Source organism: Sebastes umbrosus, chromosome 12 (genome assembly GCF_015220745.1).
Source record: "Sebastes umbrosus isolate fSebUmb1 chromosome 12, fSebUmb1.pri, whole genome shotgun sequence".
NCBI lineage: Eukaryota > Metazoa > Chordata > Actinopteri > Perciformes > Sebastidae > Sebastes > Sebastes umbrosus.
This window is the reverse complement of record NC_051280.1, coordinates 5,354,564-5,377,020: the sequence shown is the minus strand read 5'-3', so window position 1 is coordinate 5,377,020 and position 22,457 is coordinate 5,354,564. Positions and strand designations below refer to the sequence as shown.

The 22,457-nt window shown below is 41.0% G+C and overlaps 1 protein-coding gene across 1 annotated transcript in view; it reads right to left on the bottom strand.

Annotated features, from left to right (window-relative positions):
• The window catches only part of LOC119498674 (contactin-associated protein-like 4), a 159,533-nt gene that overhangs the window by 76,595 nt on the left and 60,481 nt on the right, over nt 1–22,457 (bottom strand). Inside the window, exons 3-5 of the mRNA XM_037787719.1 lie at nt 22,421–22,457; nt 15,891–16,038; nt 8,960–9,163 (exon numbers count right to left, since the gene is read on the bottom strand). The exon at nt 22,421–22,457 is cut by the window's right edge and continues 157 nt beyond it. Of these exons, the coding sequence (XP_037643647.1) occupies nt 8,960–9,163; nt 15,891–16,038; nt 22,421–22,457 (389 nt within the window). The remainder of the gene's footprint in view (nt 1–8,959; nt 9,164–15,890; nt 16,039–22,420) is intronic.

Here is a 22,457-nt window from a genome sequence, read left to right as displayed (position 1 = left end):
TAGGGACTACAGCATATCTGCATACACGCACTGAGAACTGAGGACAAATATGTGATAAATTTGCCTAAAAAAAGCAAAGGAAACATAGCGGGACTATCATTAATGATAGATGAGCACCAGCAGGCCCAAATATGTGGATTCATCCCCCTCAAAGTACTGGAAGAGAAACGTTGTGTTTCTGTTGAGAGAAGGAGCTGAATACAGTCTGCTATTAAAAATGTATTAGATATTCTTTAGGGAGAGACAATTCCAACTTCAAAGAGAGAAACAGAGACAGTTTGATGATGATGGACACGTGTAGTTTTTGATATTTCAGTCCATTTTGTAAGAGGCTTTATTTGTCTACAGCTTTGATGAGAAAAACAACTTCATCTAGAGGGAGAAAGTTTGGATTTAGACCTCATGTAACGGAGGATGTCTGTCATGTCAACACATTTAGTGTGATGAGTTACAGTCAGGACGAGTGGAGACAGAGTTAAAAACAAATCAGAGGCATTAAATGGCACAGGAGTCTGTGATAACCCTGGCTCTGTGGGGGCGAGCGTTGTCATCTTGGAGGATGAAGTTAGGTCCCAGATTGTGGAGATATGGGATCACCACTGGCTGCAGAATCTCATCCCGATATCTCCCTGCATTGAGATGGCCTTCAGTGATGACAAGCCTTGTTTTGCCAGTGAGGGAGATGCCGCCCCACACCATGACACTGCCCCCACCAAAAGCTGTTACTCGATCGGTGCTACAATCAGCATAGCGTTCTCCACGTCGTCTCCATACTTTGACCCTGCCATCCAACTTTGGCAGACAGAACCTGGACTCATCACTGAACATGACATTACCACACATGTTCAGGTTCCATTGTCTGTGTTGTCGACACCAGTGCAAACGGGCCTGACGGTGAAGGGCAGTCATTGCAGGCTTCCTGGTAGCCTCATGAGAATACACTGTTTACCATTGGCAGAGCATTTTGGAACATTTTTCTTGGGCGCTCCCCACATAATCAGCTGTGCTGCTCATCCCACAAATGCATGATCCTTACAAGTTGGACATCATTGTGAAGGTAAATAAACAGGCTTTCCAACGATGTAAAGTAAAATGACCATTAGCATCGATACAACAGAGAAATAATCGACCAAATACAAGTTTCCAAACTTTTTTTCCCCAGTATATATATCACTAAGCGTAAAGAAGGAAGGCCGAGGACTAGCGAGCGTCAGAGCCACTGTCCAGGATGAAACATAAAAAATCCAGGAGTAAGTCAAGAAGATGGCCCCAGATGATGAGCTGCTAAGTGAATACCTCAGACAGCAGAAACCTGATGATAGTGAAGAGGAAGAGGAGCAGACAACATGGAAGGACAAGCCCTTACATGGCATGAACCACCGTCAGATAGAGGAAGTGGCTGATATCAAGAAGACCTACCAATGGCTGGAAAACGCTGGACTGACAGACAGCACAGAAGCACTAATCATGGCAGCACAAGAGCCATAGAGGCCAGGATCTACCATAGTAGATCAGACCAGGATCTACCATAGTAGATCAGACCAGGATCTACCATAGTAGATCAGACCAGGATCTACCACAGTAGAGCAGACCAGGATCTACCACTGTAGAGCAGACCAGGATCTACCATAGTAGATCAGACCAGGATCTACCATAGTAGATCAGACCAGGGTCTACCATAGTAGATCAGACCCACGGTGCAGGCTTTGCAAGTGTCCCTGAGTGTCCCTGAGATGGTCCAGCACATAGTAGCAGGGCGTAAGATGCAAGCTGGATCAGCGTACATGGGGAGGCACAACCAAGAGCCTGGGATAGTGTACAGGAACATCTGTACCCAGTATGGACTAGAAGTACCCAAATGGTTGAGAACAACAGGGCTAAGGTCCTGTGGGACTTCAGATTCCAGAATGACAAGCAGCTGCTGGCTAACCAACCGGACATATTGGTGGTTATCATATTATCAGGTAATTATACACTAAAGAAAACATATAATTAACATTATATTCCATTTCTGCCAATAGCTCCTACTAAATGTTAAACACTGGTACTTTAAGAAAGACATTTTTGTCACATAAAAATCACTATTATTATTATCATTTTTAATTGTAATATATAACAACTTCATTCAACATTTCTGCTCTAATTAGCTGCCATTGTTGCCTGCGTTATTAAAATGTCAATTATTTTTTATGCTTTTGACACAGGCGACAGTTGCGCCAAAAATGTGATGATGCTGTTGAAGTTCTTGTGACAAAATGGGCCAATTAAAGTAATAAATTACTTAACTCATTATGCCAGGCTATATCTCACTATGAGCTGTTCTGTTCTACATACTGGTCTAATCAGGAAACCACGGGAGGTATTGTGATAATGACGTGACTCGCTGCCTCTAGACACCACATGGACTTGTGAACAACGAATTAGATGAAGTGTTACAGATATAAAATGATGCATGGCTCTGCAGCTGCGTGGCTCATTCCTCACCTTAAGTATAGTACATTCAAGAACTGAATCTCTAACTAACAAATGTAACATTTCAAGAACAGTGGCATGTTTTTTTAATTTTTTTACAAATATCAGAAGCAAAAAAAAGTAAGCTGTGCATTTGGCCACCTTGCTAGACAACAGACAAAGAAGTGTCCATGTACGTTGTCAGTTACAATTTTCTGATATTAGCTTTCGTTGACCAAGACCTGTTTTTCATGAATGAAATTTGATTTAATCTGAACTGTGTGCCCATGAGCAAGACAGTTGCTGTTAACACAGACCATGGTTGTGTTGGTTTGGATGTACAGGCAGGCAGCCCGGACACACTGGGAACGTGAGCAGCGCTGCTGCCGGCGTGAGCAGAGCAGCTCGGCTGCGGGTCAGCTGCGTCTCTTCTAGAGATTTGAGGTCTCACCTATTTTTTCCGCGTGCAGTGTGCGGTTCACAGCAAAGATAGACAGTGAAAGTAATCTCTTGACAGTATATTGACATAATACCAGCAACATTACTACAGTTTCAATCAGGGGTGGAACGGTTCGGGTCAAATACACGAACCGGTACAGTAATATTATGTAATGTGTATTATTTGTAATTTACATGTAACATACTCCTTTATTTCTATTTTATTACATTTCCTATGTTTATACGAGAGTCACTGTAACGCCCTAGTTGAAAAGGCCATTATGAAAGACAAACAGTGTAGAAAGAAACGGCCGGCAGCAGCAGCAGAAACGCTGTCGCTTGGATACAACACACGTGAGAGACGCAGCGGTTCAGCAACCAGCCGCCACCCGCTGCTCACGGTCCCGGTGTGTCCCGGCCGTAAAAGCAAAGATGTTCGGAAAAAGTTTTGGATTCAGTCTAAAAACTAAATCATAGTCTGAACTCTATATTACTTCATTCTCTACGTGTCCTCGAGACAGAATCACCTCATTGCACCTTGTCTGCTATTCTGTTACCGCTGCTCACAATCTGATTATGGAGAGAGACACTGGCAGCTCTTATTAGAATACAGGCTGGTATAATCATCTCAGCAATTGACTCTCGTAAAGCACCTTGCCCGTCACATATTCAGATCAAATCAAAAGCTCTGACTAGATAGTCAATTCTGTATCATGAGCCAAACTGATAAAAAAACATGACAGTCCAATCTGCAGCAGTTACTTCTGTGTCAAACATAAAAGAAATGATCATGCAGAATCATTATGGACCTCACAAAAGTAACTGAAAGTAGATAGATAGATAGATAGATAGATAGATAGATAGATAGATAGATAGATAGATAGATAGATAGATAGATAGATAGATAGATAGATAGATAGATAGATAGATAGATAGATAGATAGATAGTGACGGCCCCTATCTGGTTTCTCTGAGCTGATGCAACTTTCTGCTTTCTGTTTGTGAGGTTTTAATGCAGGTTTGTCAACCAACACAGAGTCCACTGACCGTTACCCTGCAGTGCAGCAAAGTAGGTGACTGTAACTTATGAGGTTAACTTTGTTTCATCATGTGGGATGGAAGTAATCAGCAAACATAGTTTTCTTGAAGCACTGAAGCTTTCAATGCAGGCAGTTGTGTTCAAAATGGGCAAATTTCAGTAATACAAACACATATAGAGAGGCGAAGTCCCGCCCCCTCCGGTAGACCACCATGGGCCCTTATTTCCGAAAAAACAATGAGGTTTTTGATCATCAACTTATGAGACATAATAGAGCATGGGAATTGCCATCTTATACAGTACTTCCATCATAATGCTCTAAGCCCTTATAAACATTTACAATTCTTTTTAAGAATAACTTGACACACAGTGCTCAGCTGCATCTCAAATTAATCTTCAGGTTCCCAGCTTTCAGATGACGTACACCACTTCTATGTGACATCTACTGTTGACCTGCTATCTCCCCCTAAATACCCCCTGCATCCCCCTAAAATAGATAAAAAAAAGGATCTTTAAAGAAGATAAAGAAAAAGTTTCGGTTTACAAATGCCGAAATGAGAAACACTGAAAAAAATCACAACTCAAACAAAATGCAACAAAATGAATTCCCCATTCAGAGAGAGAAAAATGCATTCATAAGCAGAGTGTGAGTAGTGGTTCCAGTGTGCAGTATCTGAAGACACATTTATCTCCCATCAGGTTTCTAACTATGAGTGTTTTCTATCCTCTGTTATCCAGGTACACAGAGTTGCTGTTTCTGTGAAGGACTGTTACTCATTGTTGCCTCATAAAGCGAACAGCCTCTGCTCCGGGGGGGTCAGACCTGGAGGTGTGTTAGTGTTAACAGAGCAGAGCGGACCATGCATGAGCTCAGGGTCAATAAACACAGCAGATGACCCACATCACACAAGCTGTAACCTAAAAAGCCGATGTAGAGAGAAAGAGAGAGGAAGAAACAAAATGGAAAATATGAGACAGAAAGTTAAAGGACACTGAACTGAGAAAGGCTTTGAAAAGAGGAGGAAAAACAGGCAAAGAGTTGTGCTGGCATATTCAAAAGACAGAGATACATAACAATGAAGGAAGAGAGAAACAGAAAAGACGGTTGATGGGGAATATGAAAGGGGTGTATGTGTCAGGGACAGAGAGAACATAAAGAATGTGCAGCTGAAAAAGGCAAATGGTCTCTTCTGATGTGGAAAGAAATATAGCCATGGGAGATCTGTGGAGACAGACCAAGACAAACAACAGTAATTACAACAGAAAAGAGGAGGATGACAGAAACACAAAGTCACAACAAAACAGAAGAGTAGAAAGGGTCAGACATATAAGACGAAGGACAAAGAAAGAAGATTCTCAGTGTTGGTCTGAGCTCCTCATTTCAATGGATGGCTTTAATTTCCTCTCATTGAACTGCTTTACAATGACACAGCATGTCTTTAACATGACACAAGAATGCTCTTTGATGTGTCCTCCCATTTCTACCACGATAGAGTGGAGAAGGATGAGTATGCTATGTGATATAGCTAGCTAGCTAGCTAACCACTGTCCCAAACGGGGCAACTTGCAAGCTAACGTTAGCTCCTGGAATGTTTGCTATTAGCCTATGAGCTAATCCTAAATTTCAGCTTTCTCTCATATATTCACGCGTGTGTCGATTTATATGATTGAAGCTAATAATCTTCAGCAGAAACATACAGGTTGTGTCTGAAATTCCATACCAACACGCTATTCAGTACGCTAAAACACTGTGAGATATTTCAGTATGTTCGAAACCTTAGTATGAAACCAGGTGTAAGCGAATTGCATACTATTTCTGGTGAAACATTACAGTATGCAAAGCTGGACACTACGGTGGCATAAATATCCCACAATGCAATGCTGTAGTGACGACAACATTCATAACGGATGTTGACGGACAGCTCTGTAACATCAATAACGCTTCAGTTTAACTCTAAGTAGAAGATTTTACTTTGCTCGGCATAATATAAATTTATATTTCAAATTTTATATTTCAAATTAATTGATTAATCGGACTTGATTCTCACAAACCGTCATTTTAGTCACATGAGGTTGGCACGGGTTACACCATGGTTACACATCTCCAACCGGCATGGAGACTCTCAGGAAGTGACGACGTAAATTACTGCTCAGTGCGTCTGAAAAGATCCATTTTTCCGTTTATTCACACACAAGTACGTTGAATGATAGTTCACCGGTTGAGTATGTAGTGCATAGTATGTGATTTCAGATGAGGACACAGTTAGCTCGTAGGTTAAGAGCAAACATTCCAGTAGCTAACGTTAGCCTGCAGTGGATGCTAGATAGCTAGCTAGCTATAGCATACTCAGTGGGGATTACGAGGCTGCAGACATTTCTGTCCATTTCTTTCTCAACAGTTTTACTTCTTGTAAATTTCCACCAGGAGCAGGATTTGACATCATTTCTAAAGGAATCAAGGTGTAGTCTTGTAATTAGTGACCCCATAGATCCAGTCTTTGCAAAATATTATAGCCTGTGACTAAAAACTCTGAGACTTAAGACACATTGTCTTTAGATGTGAGAGGGCGTCAGACTTCAGTCATTTCAAAGTCTTTTCAAAGTCTCCTAGTGTCTGGTAGGCATGATGGGGAACAGTCTACTCTTAAATCACATGTGAATTCAGTGTTGAAGTGAAAGTGTTTTTCTTGAAGGTGACAGTCTATCTTCTAAAGGAGACAGGTTTTCAAGGTGATCCAGTTGTCACGGAGATACAGATGCTCCTAAGATGTCTGGGTCTTTAGAAAAGGTGATTCCTTACAATTACATTTCTTTACATTTCCTTTAAGGATGTGCCATCATCTATTCTTGAGGTGAAGTTATAGCACAAGTCTACATTCTGTGAGAGAAGATGGTGGAGACAGAAGGGGCGTAGGGAAGTGGGAGGCAGATGGATGAAAGGTAGGATGGACCTATGAGAGAGGGATGGATGGAGGAAGATAAGGATGGGGGACAGATAGATGGATGGATGGATTGATTGATGGTTGGATGGATGGATGGATGGAAGGATGGATGGAGAAAGTATTTCAGCAGCCAGATGGGGTCCCTGATGAGAGGAGAGCCATATGGTTTAACCCTGTTTACACACGCACGCACGCACGCACGCACGCACGCACGCACGCACACACACCTCCCTCTGTGTCGACTCTAAGCCATGCATCAAGTCCTGCAGAGTCCGGCCCTAACACATGCTACAGTGAATGGGTACCATCCATCACGGCTGCAACTAGACAGAGATGCCGCAGCAGAGCGTGAGCCAAGATTTAAACCAATCAGGCGGCAGCGTGTTGTCGTCCACCTCACCCAACCACAACCAATCTAAAGTTATCTCAGAGGGCTTTATATCGTCCTCCACCTTGTACAGATGTTCTACAAAGAACAAAATGTCTCTTTGCTGATCAAATTGTTTCAGCTAAAGGTTGTTTTATTGTCAATGGAAATCAGAAAGAAGTGGTGTCAGTATACTGTAGGTTAGTAAATATCTACTGGGAGATACAGATGAAATGTCATGTTGTGTTTACTGAGCCTGCCAAACCTTTATTTTCTAAGACGCCAAAGTACTCAAGATTACTCGTGATTCCAACAATTTAACTGTCTTATGCTTTTGGTGTATTTGGTACAAGGCAAGTTTATATACAGTATATATAGCACACTTCAGCAACAAGGCAATTCAAAGCGCTTTACATTAGGGCTGCAACTAAGGATTATTTTCATTGTTGCTTAATTTTTTGATTATTTTCTTAGTTAATCGATAAGTTATTCGGTCCATAAAATGGTGATCAGAAGCCCAAGATGACGTCCTCAAATGTGTCGTTTTGTCTACAACTCAAAGATATTCAGTTTACTGTCACAGCGGAGGAAAGAAACCAGAAAATATTCACATTTAAGAAGCTGGAATCGGAGAATTTTGACTTTGCTTTCTTAAAAAATTAATCCAACCGATTAATCGATGATCAAAATAGTTGGCAATTAAATTTAATAGTTGACAAATAATCGATTAATCGTTGCATCTCTACTTTACATAAAACATTAAAAGAGATAAAATAAGATAATAAATAAGATGAAATAGAATACATAGAATGCATAAGATAAGATGGAAAATAAACCTACTGAAATAAAATAAAAATAAGTCTAATCCGATATATTCTTTTCTACATCAGTGGTGGAGATTTGAATTATTTTAAAGACAGGTCACCCGGTTGCCGCCGAGGTCTCTGATGCTATAAATAAACACAACAGAACCTACCTTTCCTGACGGACAAAGACTTAAACTTTAATACATTCGTCATAAACATACCTACCATACCATAAATTTGACCTCTGCATTTAACCAATCATAAGCATTTTTTTAGGAGCAGTGGGCTGCTGTGAAGTGGGGAACAACTTGGGGTTCAGTGTCTCGCTCAAGGACGCTTCAACATGTGGACAGCGGGAACTGGGGATCGAACCACCTTGCGGTTAAAGGATGACCACCCGACCTACTGAGCTACACCAGCGGTCTGGACTACACCAAAATCAGCGTTTTTCAGCTCCCTCACAACGTCCTCCCTATAGGGTGTAACCCCAACAACCCAAAGTTGACCCGGAAACCACCCTCTTGGTGGTGATGTGGGGGGGGTTAACAGACACACACCCATCTTATTATCTCAAATCTAATGGCCAACCACTGATGTGTTACCTTGTAAGACGGGCATTTTTGAACATTTTTCCCATGGCATACTAAATGTAACCTATTTATCTCTTGATTATCTATTTTGGTGAAGAAATGAATTCAGAAGATTTACAGTCTTCAATGAACTGAGACTAGTGTGAAACAGCAGAGTGGGAACGTGTATAAAATCTTCAACAGGCATCAATTCTAACAATAAATTAAAATGTTTGGGTAGAGAGGGTTTAGGTTGTGTTATACTCCACTGTACTGCTTCAGTACGTATGAGTGGATGTCAATGGCCATCAGTATTTGTCAGTGGATATGTATCTGGTGTGGTGTACCTTGTCTGAGCAGCAGCAGTAGCTTTCCTCTCTCTAACTCCAGACTGAGGCCGAGTCCTCCCTCTCCCTCTGCGTGCAGCAGTGTCCCAGAATTCCTCAGGGTTTTAAACTTCAGAGAGACGACATCTCTAGACGCCCGGCCCAGCCCAGGACTCAACCTGTACACCAGACTGCTGCCGCCGTCCAAGCTCACAACATCAGAGACTGAAAGACAAAACAGACACAAAGGAGTCAAAGACTCTACAATCAAATAACAGTGAAACATTCAAACCAGAACCAGAACCACATACAACAGCTTAACAATGATCACATTCCTCTTCACCATCTAACAACTAACAGTGTGGAGCACAGACTGTATATTAGAAATGGACGTAGCCACCATGATGTCACCCATTGGTTTATGGACTGATGTTTTGAAGCCTAGAGTTCGGCATTTTGGCCGCCGCCATCTTGTTTTTTTGCAACCAGAAGTGACACAAGAGGGTGGAGCTAAGAACAACCGAACACTGAATAAGACATTTTCAGGCAATCAAAAAGGTTATAATTAACTGTCATGAAGTGAAAACACACTGTGAAAGGGTTAAAGCTGTAAGACCAGAGGAGTCGCCCCCTGCTGGCCAATAGAAATAATGCAGGTTTAAGGCACTGCCCACTGGTGTGGAGGAACATACTGCCGTCTTCAGAGTATTCAAGTCCACAACATGGTGTGTCAAAGTTGCTGTTAATTTCTTAAATAATGTCCCTGCTACACTACAAAAAACACTAAATCCTCCTACATGTGGACAGAAATCCTGCCTGCTGCTGTGATATTGTGGTTGCAGCAGAGGGTACGACTGAATCTGATCACTTGTCTTCATTAAATTTCCCCTAAGGGTCTATCTTGCTCGCTGGGGATTTGGGCTGAGGTGAGGTGAACAGTGTGTGTTGAGTGTAGGCTGTAAAGCATGGACTGCAAATACTAACTTGTTTAAAAGAAAAGAGCAGCAGCTGAATTCAGCATCAATTTCCTTTTCAGCTGTACAACTAATTTCTCTGACTGAACGTTTTTTAATGAACTTGGCGAGTCTTTACACAACCACTTCGCTTGCAGTAATGCTCTTATTGGATTGTCCAGTGTATTTCCTGCTGATTACAGAGCAGCGAGATGAAGCTCCAAAGCACTGAGTCATCCTCAGTGTCTACTCTACTACTCTATGTACTAACAAGCCATTCAGTCTGAGATGACATCTCATCCTAGAATATTATGTTTTATCTGATTATAATAATCCCTATAATAGATGGTGCTTGTTTATGGATCATAACATGGGCACAACATTGTTCAGTTCTGCTTATAGCGAGTAGTGGAACAGTAGTGGCCCTAGAGTCTGTCACATCATGTGGCAGGTATATTAATCAAGTGTGGCTTTACTTTGTGTTCAGTCCAGCAACTGACATGTTCTTAAACTCGATTTTATTTCTGTGCAAAAAGTTGATATCTTTGTAGCGTTTTGATTAAAGGTGCAGTGCGTAGGATTTGGTGGCATCTAGTGGTGTGGTTGGAGATTGCAACCTAACTGAGTACTCCTCCGCGCACTCCTTCCTTTTCAAGACTGCGGAAACGTGAGCCGCCGAGTGCAAAACCGCGGTAACAGCGTTCACCTCGCTCAGAGGTCATCCATACCATAATAACATTACTTTAGGAGTGACGGAAGTCAGACGGTGGCTGGTGGTACCACGGTTTAGCACTCTGTGGCTTACGTTACCGCAGTTCTACAAGCGTGTCAGAGAACTAGGGCTGTCAAAGTTAACGCGGTAAAAACATGTTAACGCAAATTCGTTTTAACGCGACTAATTTCTTTAACGCATCAATGCAACTTGCTATTTTTAGGTTGTAGCAGGTTCAGTTTTAAAGCTAGAGTGAAGATACTGACATTATATGGAACTAGAAAAAACCTGATGAATCCATCGGTACCAACCAGGTCATACTAGCTTGTTGCGAAGAAGGCTAAATAATGCTCCAAACTTGGCGATGAAAAACTGGCATGACCATTTTCAAAGGGGTCCCTTGATCAGTAAATGGGTTCCATAGGTACCCACGAGTCTCCCCTTTACAGACATGCCCACTTTATGATAATCACATGCAGATTGGGGTAAGTCATAGTCAAGTCAGCACACTGACACACTGACAGCTGTTGTTGCCTGTTGGGCTGCAGTTTGCCATGTTATGATTGGAGCATATTGTTTTATGCTAAATGCAGTACCTGTGAGGGTTTCTGGACAATATCTGTCATTGTTTTGTGTTGGTAATTGATTTCAAATAACAAATATATACATACATTTGCATAAAGCAGGTATATTTGTCCACTCACATGTTAATAAGAGTATTAAATACTTGACAAATCTCCCGTTAAAGTACATTTTGAACAGATAAATAATGTGCGATTAATCACAATTAAATATTTTAATCGATTGACAGCCCTAGTAAAAACGTGAAAGGCTCTCTCTAGAGCCAGTGTTTGGTTTGTCCGTTGTGGGCTACTGTAGAAACATGGTGGACTAACATGGTGGATTCCTTTAACAGACTCTTAATTCATACCTGCATCAACCACTTGAGGGCAGTGGAAACAAGCTGTAGACACAACAGTGACATATTATCACTGTACAAAGTTGCAGTTGCCTATTTAGACATCCAGCAGAGTGAATTGTGTTAACATCATCATTCATTTGGAGTCGTGTTTTTGGCCAACTGATGAATGTTAGTCCAATATTCACTCTCTTTAAGCTGTTTTGGTTTCGACCAACTCCTCAGGGAGATATCTGTCTCTTTACGTTAACCACCTGCTTGCTAACTGTGTCTGTCTGCCGTTTAGTGCTGACCAGGTAGTATGCAGTGAGGTTATCACACCTTTTTTTTGCTGAAAACGGAACTCATGCTGACGAGAGCGGTGGGACTGAACCAAAACAGTAGAGTTGTGTGCTGGAAAACCAAAACAATGAGCTGAAAGATGCTGAGGAGACATACAAGCAGTCATGTGTCATTGTTAATATACAAATATTGATTTTAGCTGCTTAAACTGTCAAACCTGCAAGTGCCTGAAACTCAATTTCCCCAGAAGGTACGTGGAGGAAAATATTTTAGATGGGAAGGGAAAAAAAGTACGTACATTTGTGTTCTTTTCTGCATCACCCTAAGAAAAATTTACTTGCAGCAACAACATTAGGACTTCCGGCCCAAATCCTTCTGAATAAAAGTTTTTTCTCTACACGTTTACTGACCTGAAAAGAAAAATGTGGCAAAAACTGCAGAAATTATCTATTAAAATACTCTTCATGACCTTTACCTTGTCCTCACATTATCATTTAATCTGTAGCTTTGCAAGGAAAAAATATGTCAAAATCAAACTGACATATAAACATGTCACTTTTTGTTTAAAGGGACTGTTTATAAGAATCAGAATGTCTTGTTAACAGCGACACCTGTGGCCGTTAAGTCAACGAAAGTCAGCGTTGGGCTCGTGCTTGTGCTCGCTCTAAATAGACATGAATGAGCATCGCTCAAAACAGTGAGGAGACACACGTCAGCTAAAAGCACAATATCACTCTATATTTCAGCTGCTTGGCAGTAATGTTAGCTGACCAGACGGAAGTCTCTCCATGAATCAATGATCCTAGTGTTGGCTTTTCCTGCCTCAGCCTCCCGACCGCGGCCGGAGGGAACAGGGGAGACACCGGAGTTTTGGTCGGAGACGATAACGTTTCTCTCTGCGGAGCCCCGTCACTTCACAAGACACGGGAAACCTCTGTTGGTCTGGAAGAGCTGCAGCAGTTATTTCTGCACAAACGTCCACTGTACATTCACTAGATATTCTCAGAGCTAAACTAACTCTTCTGCAGTGTGGAGTGTGCGCGCATGCACGTGAGCGAAAGAGTGAGAGCGAGCGCGGTGTGTGAGTGAAGGCAGGCAGAGGAGCAGAGTACAGCAGAGACTCCGGTCCTGGAGACCAAAGCTACGGTCTCCCCCACGTCCTCCGACCGTGGCCAACACTGTTTAACAGACGGGCTTCACTAGATACAACCAAGAGGTTTTGGTGCTTCACTGTAGTTTGTGTTGGAGTCTGAGTCTGAACAGCATAGACACACGGGAGCGCGCATGGGACACCGACCTGAAATGATTTATAATTGTAAGAAGTTACAAACAGTCCCTTTAAATTAATTTAAATTTAAATAGTTTTTTGATTGGGGACATGTGCATGCAGTGACCGACAGCAGTGGTGTGATGTCTGTGGTGTTAGTTCTGTTGACTTTTTATCCGTTTATATAGATTTGATTGATTAAGCGTGAACACCTGCGACTGTTAGGGAAACCCTGATCTGCCAAAACACGTTCTGAAATGTTTTGTTGTGTTGTTTCAATAACAGACAAATACCCACTATACATTTATCACACTGTGGTAAACTGTTTGCTGCTGACAGCTATATTTCAGCTCCCTTCGGTATATTGCATTTGTTTTTCCGGGGAGGATTCTGCTGTGCATGCTACATTAGTTTACCGGCAGGAAAACCAGGAGTGTCCTCTGCCAACCGCCACGCCTGATGATGAACATATTACACTAATATACTGTATTCCCTGTGTCCTTAAATAACTCGAGAATATTTCCAAACCTCTACAGGCTATTTATCAAAATCCATCTTTTAAATGTTTCTCTTAATCCATCTTCTTCCAGAGGGGACATAGTTCTAAGGGACACAAAATGGCTTTTATCATAAATCATCTTTCCACTTGGTGAACTAATATGATGAATTAGTGCCGGGGGTGTCAAGTTGCCTCGGTGTACCCGCATCTGGACCTCTAAATGTATCGAGTATTTAGAGTATTTTCAAGTTTTCGAGGCCACATGAGTGCAGGGCAAACTAACATGATATGTGGGTGTCAAGTGGAAATAAAGCCGTCAGTATCCTCCTGAAATATAAATCTGGAGGCTACATAAGGCTGATAACTTGTGAAACTAAGGTGTTATTTTACTCTACTTTCTTTGATAATTGTGTTGATCCTATGGGTGTATTATTCTTACAGTAAATAAACAAAATATACCAACATTCATGGTCCCCAGGACTTTGGTGATGCCCTGACTTCTCCTCTAGCGCCACCATTAAGTTGACTTTATTGTTATGAGTGAAATGTCTCGAAAACTATTGGATGGATTGCCATGAAATTTGGTGATCTCTTCATCTAGTGCCACCAGCAGGTCAAAATTTCAATTTGTCCAATGAGGAATGGCGTAACTCAGGCTGTCAATCGATTCAAAGATTTAATCACGATCAATCGCACATTTTTTATCTATTCAAAATGTACTTTAAAGGGAGACTTGTCAGGTTTTAATACTCTTATCAACATGGGAGTGGACAATATGCTGCTTTATGCAAATGTATGTATATATTTATTATTGTAAATCAATTAACAAACACAAAACAATGACAGATATTGTCCAGAAACCCTCACAGGTACTGCATTTAGCATAAAACAATATGCTCCAATCATAACATGGCAAACTGCAGCCCAACAGGCAATAACAGCTGTCAGTGTGTCAGTGTGCTGACTTGACTATGACTTGCCCCAATCTGCATGTGATTATCATAAAGTGGGCATGTCTGTAAAGGGGAGACTCGTGGGTACCCATAGAACCCATTTACATTCACATATCTGGAGGTCAGAGGTCAAGGGACCCCTTTGAAATTGGCCATGACAGTTTTTCCTCGCCAAAATTCTGCGCAAGCATGGCGTTATTTAGCCTCCTTCACGACAAACTAGTTTTCACTCCAGTTTCACTGCAAGCTTTTGAAACCTGTTTATTTGTATTGGTGACAAGTGAAATGCCTGTGTGTCGCCCCTTTGATATACTTTACTCCCTGTTTCACAAGAATCAGCAGTTTAATACAAACATACTTCTTTTATTTTCAAAGCTTCTGTCAGATAAAAGGGGGAACCAGAAATATTACAGACTCTAACAGCTACGGATAGAACACAAGACAAAGACAGTCCATATGGAAAACGTGTTTATACATTAATATTTACTGTTTGATGAATGTATTTCAGCATATATGTAAATGTGTGGAGTCGTTTTTGATATTCATGAGTGTGGTGTGTTTTTATGAGGGACAATATAGGGAACAAACGGCCCTGAGGACAGAAATGAGGGCAAAGACACAGCAGGGAATTAATGCTGAGAGGACAAATTATTACAAACAACTGCTTCTTCAACCGAGTCATAAAGAGAATGAAGAAGATGAAGAAGCGGAGCCATAATCAGGGAAAATTGAATGCATGTGAATTCAGGGTCACCCTAAACTCTTAGGAGATACAAGAGCGGCGACATTGATATTTGTTATTTATTAAAAGCGGAATAATTAATAATGTGTTTATTGGTTAAATCATTTTCCATGGAGCCATTACTGATAAGAAAAACTGCAGCGCAAGTCAGAACCCGTTTCTGTGGGATGTGTGTTTAGTTCATTGTGTTGATGCTGGGGGCTGATACTGCCGATATGCTGCCATGTGTCTGAGAAATTAAAAGGAAACCATTAACACAATATGTTTTGTATATGTGTTGTTGTTACTGTTAATAAGAGAGGTGAGAGTGTAAATTAGTTGTGAAACATGGAAATACATCCAAGTAAAGGCGGCCGGGGAGCGTTTGTTGTTCTTTGTGTCTAAAAAAAACTAATCGGTGTGATGTGTAATGAGTGTTTCTTTTCTCTATATATTGATTGGTGAGCTGTTGACTCACTCTCAGATTACTCAGATGCAGTGATTTGTTGTTGTTAAATCCTGGAGGACGGTAAACAAACTCAGCAGGTCATTTAGATGAAACCAGTGCCACCAGTGTCCAGAGGTTTTTCAGCTGGGCGACATCTCTAGAGGGTCCAGTCAGTTCAATAGAGACGATAAGACTTACTGTAAGGACATCCGTATGTCTCCAGCCGGAGTCCGATCCTCCCGCTGGGGTTCCAGTCCAGAGGAATGAGGCGGAGGAAGCGAGCGATCGCCGGCTGCTGCAGTTTGTACTGAACCACGCTGTCTGCATTACTGTTACCTGGAAAAGACTGAAAACACACAAACACAATGAGGACTTGTTCATTATCTATCTGCATTACTGCTACCTGGAAAACACACATAGGAAGAGTTCAGCACAACTATGTTTAAAACCAACACAATCATATACTCTAGAACTCAAACTACCTGCAGCTGTGTTTAGCTTAAACCCGACTTTATCCGACTAGGATTTACACTTAAGTTTAAACAAAGGCACTGTTTACAAGTCATAAATAAATTTAAATATAATGAAACAATGAAATGCCTTCAGTCTACTGGAAAAATAAACAATCGGCATGATGTCTTATCTTTATTCAGGGAACTGTGTCATTTATTCTCATCAATCTGAAAAATGCTGCCTCATGGAAGCAAAGCAAAAGAAACATAAACTGAAAGAAACTTAAAAGGTACAAAGTGAACTTATGTTGACCTATTAAGTCCAAATTTTGAGTTTTATATCATAATTTTGACTTTTATGTCGAAAGTTTGACTTCGTAAGTCAACATGTTGACGTTTTATCTCATAATTTTCATTTAGCATTTATTTTCTCTTTTATTTTTTTCCTTTTACTGGCAGAAAGGAATATTCCATAAATTCCTTATTTAAATCGTCAGGTAACATTATTTAGTGTGCATACCAAAAATGTTTCAATGTTACCACCCTACATGTAGGACACTTTTTAACATTCTCAGTGTCAGTGTGCCTTCACTAAAAGATTTTATAAATCTTAACAGATGTTAAAAATGTGAGAGCCCACACTTTAACGACATGATCTGTTAAATTGAACAGTTTTGTTCCTATAGTGTGTGGTGAGCAGCACAACACTCTAACAGGTTCCATTCATGAACAACAAGAGTCCCGACTCAAAAAAACGGAAATCTCGCAAAATATCTTGCGATCAAACGTGACTCTAGTGTAAACGAACATGGCAGACAACGGGTAGGAAGAATTAGAGATGTTAGTTTCTGCACTACTTTGTGATGGAAATTCATGAAGGATGGATGGATGACGTCATGGTGACACGTTAAATAAACACTTGTGTTGTTGCCTCAAATCAACAAGTTGGTCCTCCATTACTGAGCTCCATCTTACAACTACTTTATGCTTCATGTTTTGCATTAGCTCATGCGTTAGCCGCGGCAGCCATGACGCCGGTGGTTGTCCTTCCTTCTTCGGTAAGCTTGGTTCCCAATCGGCTGTCGTTCTTTCCCACGTGACTTTGTCATCTGCTGTCCTCGGGGTTCCCCACACACAACAGGATATCCCATCAGAAATATTGAACATGTTTTATATTTACGATTTGAGATCGGTGCTGATGGGGGGGATGTAAAAAACACTCTTAACATAAATCCCACCACAGGAATATCAGGAGAGATTATCTTAATAACCATCAAAACATCTGGGCTTTGCTGCCCATTGTCGGGAGGGAGAATCAGGCCCAGAATTGGCTTGATTCTCGTGTAGTGTGTACCCGGCATTAGGCAGAGTATCTGGGATAATGGGTATCATTTTGAACCTTGTGATCTAATTGTAGGCAAAGCTGTCATATTTTTGTCTGAATATATATCCTGCTTTTAGTTTGTGGGGATGTTGTTGGATCAAATTTCAATTTTAACGCAAAGGAGAAGCGGCTCTACTCCGAGTCCCTCACGGATGACTGAGCTTCTCACCCTATCTCTAAGGGAGACGCCAGCCACCCTCCTGAGAAAACCCATTTCGGCCGCTTGTACCCGCGATCTAGTTTCTTCAGTCATGACCCAGCACTCATGACCATAGGTGAGAGTAGCAACGAAGATTGACCGGTAGATCGAGAGCTTTGCCTTCCGACTCAGCTCTCTTTTCGTCACAACGGTGCGGTAAAGTGAATGCAATACCGCCCCCGCTGCTCCGATTCTCCGGCCAATCTCACGTTCCATAGTCCCCTCACTGGCGAACAAGACCCCGAGGTACTTGAACTCCTTGGGGTAAGTCATGCTACTTCCACCTTTTATCCTGACAAACAACAGACATCATCCACAAGACCACAAGAGGTCCTTGTCAAGAACATGTAAACGCAGGCCATATGATGTGCTTGGATAAATGACCAAGGCTGTTGTTTTTCTGGTGAGAACAATCTCGTGTGGTAGTGTACAAAAGTAGTACCAAAAAAGAAAGATGTCGAGTGTATTGTCACCTCAAAGCTACGAGCCAAACAGAAGTACCTTCAACTCAAATGAATGTTGAGGGAAAGGACAGAGTCTCATTTACTTTTAGAAAGATGACGTGAATTCTTCAATATCTGCCTTTGACGAGCAGAAAGAGTGAAATGGACATGATGAGAGAGATTAACTGTGAATGGGAGAAAGAAAGGAGGAGAAACAATAAAGATAATCAAAGGGAAATGACAGAGGGACAAAATGAAAGAAAGATCACATGGTGAGAGAGAGAGGGAGACGAGCAGCAGTGTTAGGAAATGAGAAGAGGAAATAAAAGGGAGAGAGGAAATTTGAGAAGAACGGAGAGAAGTAAAAAAGATCACTGCTCGTGTCCTCATCCCTCCAGGCAGGAGGAAACAAACCGATAAAGAGGAGAGAGACTATAAAGAAAAGATGGATTGCTATATTTTCAAGCACCTACAGGCTTTTGAAAAAAAAAAGAGGTCGGAGAGAAAGAGGAAAAGAGAAAGCAGGATATTTCCTCCCTGGTCTCCAGGCCTCTAAGCTATAAGCAGAAGCCCAGTAGAAGTTGATCCAGCAGCTCTGCCATCAACTTTCTCCTCTGACAGACTCCGTAAGCTCGACTCACTAATACCACAGAAGCTGGGAAACACTTTGAAATGTGCTCAGTTTATGTAGGGTGTCAGATGAGCGTGTTTTTAAGCTGAGAGAAGCGGTTCTCTGCTCTCTCAGAGACCATCCTCAGTGCTGAGATTAGCTGGATTCCCTCCATGTGAGGAAATTGCCTCGGCTCTACTTCTAATCAGAAGCTCCTCTCTGCACCACTGGTGGGTTTGCCCTGGATAAATGGCCATGCAAATGACAGGGAAATATTACACTTTTTATATATTTGTTGCACTATTTGATTTGGTACGAGGCTCACTGGGAGCATGGAGGTAAGAAACTCAATTGGCTCTCTGTGCTGACAGGATACATCACCGTGTTTGCTTTCTACACAACTACTTAGTATTCCCGTGGCGGCATACTGAACCATGTACCATCACCACAGTGGGACCAATACGAGTCCAACACGACACTTATGCCACAGGAAAACACTGAAGAAGTGTTCTGTGTCCAGCAGGAAGTGGGAGGTGATGCTTCGCTGCCTCTGCTGTCCATCTGACTGATTTCTTCATTAATCAGCTCTACAGAGACCAACTGAGCTTTTCCACCTTTATACAGGCGACAACCTCCGGGTCTGAGAAGTGAAGCCAGTGTGGAAGTGCCTTAAACTTGCATTCTTTCTACCAGCCAGCATGGGGCGACTCCTCTGGTTGCTAAAAGAAGTCTGATTGTATAGAAGTCTATGAGAAAATGATCCTACTTCTCTTTTGATTTATTACCTCAGTAAACATTGTAAACATGAGTTTATGGTCTCAATCACTAGTTTCAAGTCTTCTTCAATACAGCATGATGTTCATTTAGTAAATGATGGTCCCATTTGGAGTCAGATAGACCATAAAGCAGGGGATGCTTTAGGGCGGGGCAACCTTGTGATTGACAGGTCACTACCACGGCGTTGCAACGTTGTCTGGGAGTTGTCCGTGTTTTTGCCTTAGAACTTTAACCCTTTCGCAGTGTGTTTTCACTTCATGATAGTTAATTATACAATTTTTGTTCGCCTAAAAATATCTTATTCAGCGTTTAGTTGTTCTTAGCTCCACCCTCTCGTGTCACTTCTGGTTGCAAAAAAACAAGATGGCGACGGCCAAAATGCCGAACTCGAGGCTTCAAAACCGTAGTCCACAAACCAACGAGTGACGTCACGATGACTACGTCCACTTCTAATATACAGTCCGTGCTTTCTTGGCTATGCTGTGCCATATTACTGCCATGTTGTTACTCGTGATCAGTGGTGGAAGAAATGACCTGCTAGTGTAGAAACACCATCAGTAAACATTACAGTCAGGTAGAAGTAAAGGCCTTGGTGTGACAATCTACTAAAGTCAAACTGTATTGACTGTTGGATTTACTGGATGTGAAAACCTGAGTAAACACTCAACGGTTAAATCTATAGTGAGGGGTAAATTGAGATTGGGAATGTGAGATAAAGGACAGAGCTCAAACTGGATGCAACAGGCAGGTCTATAGATTTCACAGGTTAGATGTTAGTTTCACTTGGTCATGTCGTCAGCCTGTAAAGTATTCAAAATGGCAACCTATGTTGTCAGTGTCAGGTCAACAGGTAAGCAAACTCAGGAGCTTTCTTCCTGTAGAGAATGTGAATATAAAGCACTTTAAGCTGCTTCTGTGTGAGAAAAATAAACTTGATTGTGCAAAGCAAATGTTAGTGTGTCTAAAGGCTTTAACACACCGGGGGCTTTCATTTAATGCGATATATTTGCAGGTAAATATTTTTTTTTTAATTACTGTTTTTGTCATAATTACTTTCACACTGAATGGGAATATTAAAAAAGCAACGCATTTTTTTCGGAACGACTCCGATTTTTTTTACCTTTCACACCGCGAATGAAAGCATCAACCAATTCTGTTATGTGGAACGGACAAATTCAAAACTTACACTGTAGTGTATAACAACACGGAGGCGCTGAAGTCCGCCCCAGGACGGCAAACTTTATTACTCCTTTCAACCTTGACAAAGGCAGCGCAAACCAAATCCACTCTTTCCGTTCTTACCCTTCACAATAAAAGCTCTAGACATACAGTATACACTGCCTAACTGTTTACCAGAGGCAAATATACTCAGAGCAACTGACCTCAGACAGACTGTCAGACGTTGCTGTGGGTGCTCTCCTGGTAGTTCATCATCTCCCTGCACCAAACTATTTGGTTATTCGGTTATTAAAAAAGTGTTCCACAAAATTGTCGCTAATTTGCATCGCTGCCAGTATGAACAGTTTTGATGCGTAACATTCGCAGGGGAGTATTCAGCATTTTCGTGTCGTATATTTGTCAAACCCCCAGTGTGTGAAGGCCTTCAGTAGTAGATGTGAGGGTACGGCTGCTGAACATTTATAGGGAATTTATCATATACTGCATATCATTTTTGAAATATGTTAATTAGGGCTTTCAAAGTTAACGCGATAATAACCTGTTACACAAATTCGTTTTAACGGCACTAATTTCTTTAACGCATTAACGCAATCGATCTTTCAGAGGTTGTAACTCAGTTTTAAAGCTAGAGTGAAGATACTGGTTATATATACTCATATGAAACTAGAAAACCTAAGGACTTGATACCAACCATGTCATACTGACTTGTTGCAAAGGAGGTGCTGTTAATTGATTTCCAATAATAAATATACACATACATTTGCATAAAGCAGCATATTTGTCCACTCCCATGTTGATAAGAGTATTAAATACTTGACAAATCTCCCTTTAAGGTACATTTTGAACGGATAGAAAAATTGTTAATAATCGCGATTAACTATTTCAATCGATTGATAGCTCTAATGTTAATAAATTAGACATTTCTATAATTTTACAATTATTAATTCACTATAAATAGTATTATTATTATTATTATTATTATTATATAACAATTAATTCAAAACTGCATATATTTGGAAATGTGTTTGTAATAAATGTAAAATTACATTCAGTATATCATCAAGTCAAATCCTATACACGGTACATGTATGAGCAGTATTATTATATTTCCTTATAATAATAATGTAATAACTTTAAGTAGAGTTCCCCATAAAGAAAGTGAAGGATAAGCTGTTATTATAAAAAATAATCTGTGTTACTTTGTATTCAATCCCACTCTTTAACATCATTCAAACGTTTGTACCGACCGCAGCAGTGATGGATGAAATCAGCATGTTTACTACCTCTTTAAAGAGTCAAGAAGACAAAGTTGACACTGAGTACCAGACAAAAACAAATAAATAAAACTAAATGGTGCCACTTGACTGCCTCTCTGTTCGTGATCAGCAGTCTCAAGTGTTTTGTCAACAGGTCCGCAGAGTCAGCAGAGCTTCAGCGCTGCTTCATACATTATAAATGAAGAGATAAACTCATGATGACTCACTTTATCTGTCCGGGGCAGATGGAGCCACATAGCACTGCTAAACAATACATCACTTCATATGAACAAAACTAAACAAAATATGATGATGTCTGAGGAGAAATAGAGTCAATACAAGACCAAAGAACAACAGAGTAGCCGTAACTATTTGTTTGAATGGATGGAAATAAGTTATGCACTGTGGTGCAGTCAGTACGGACTCACCTCTATACTATCCTCCTGTCTGTACTGTTTCCAGTTG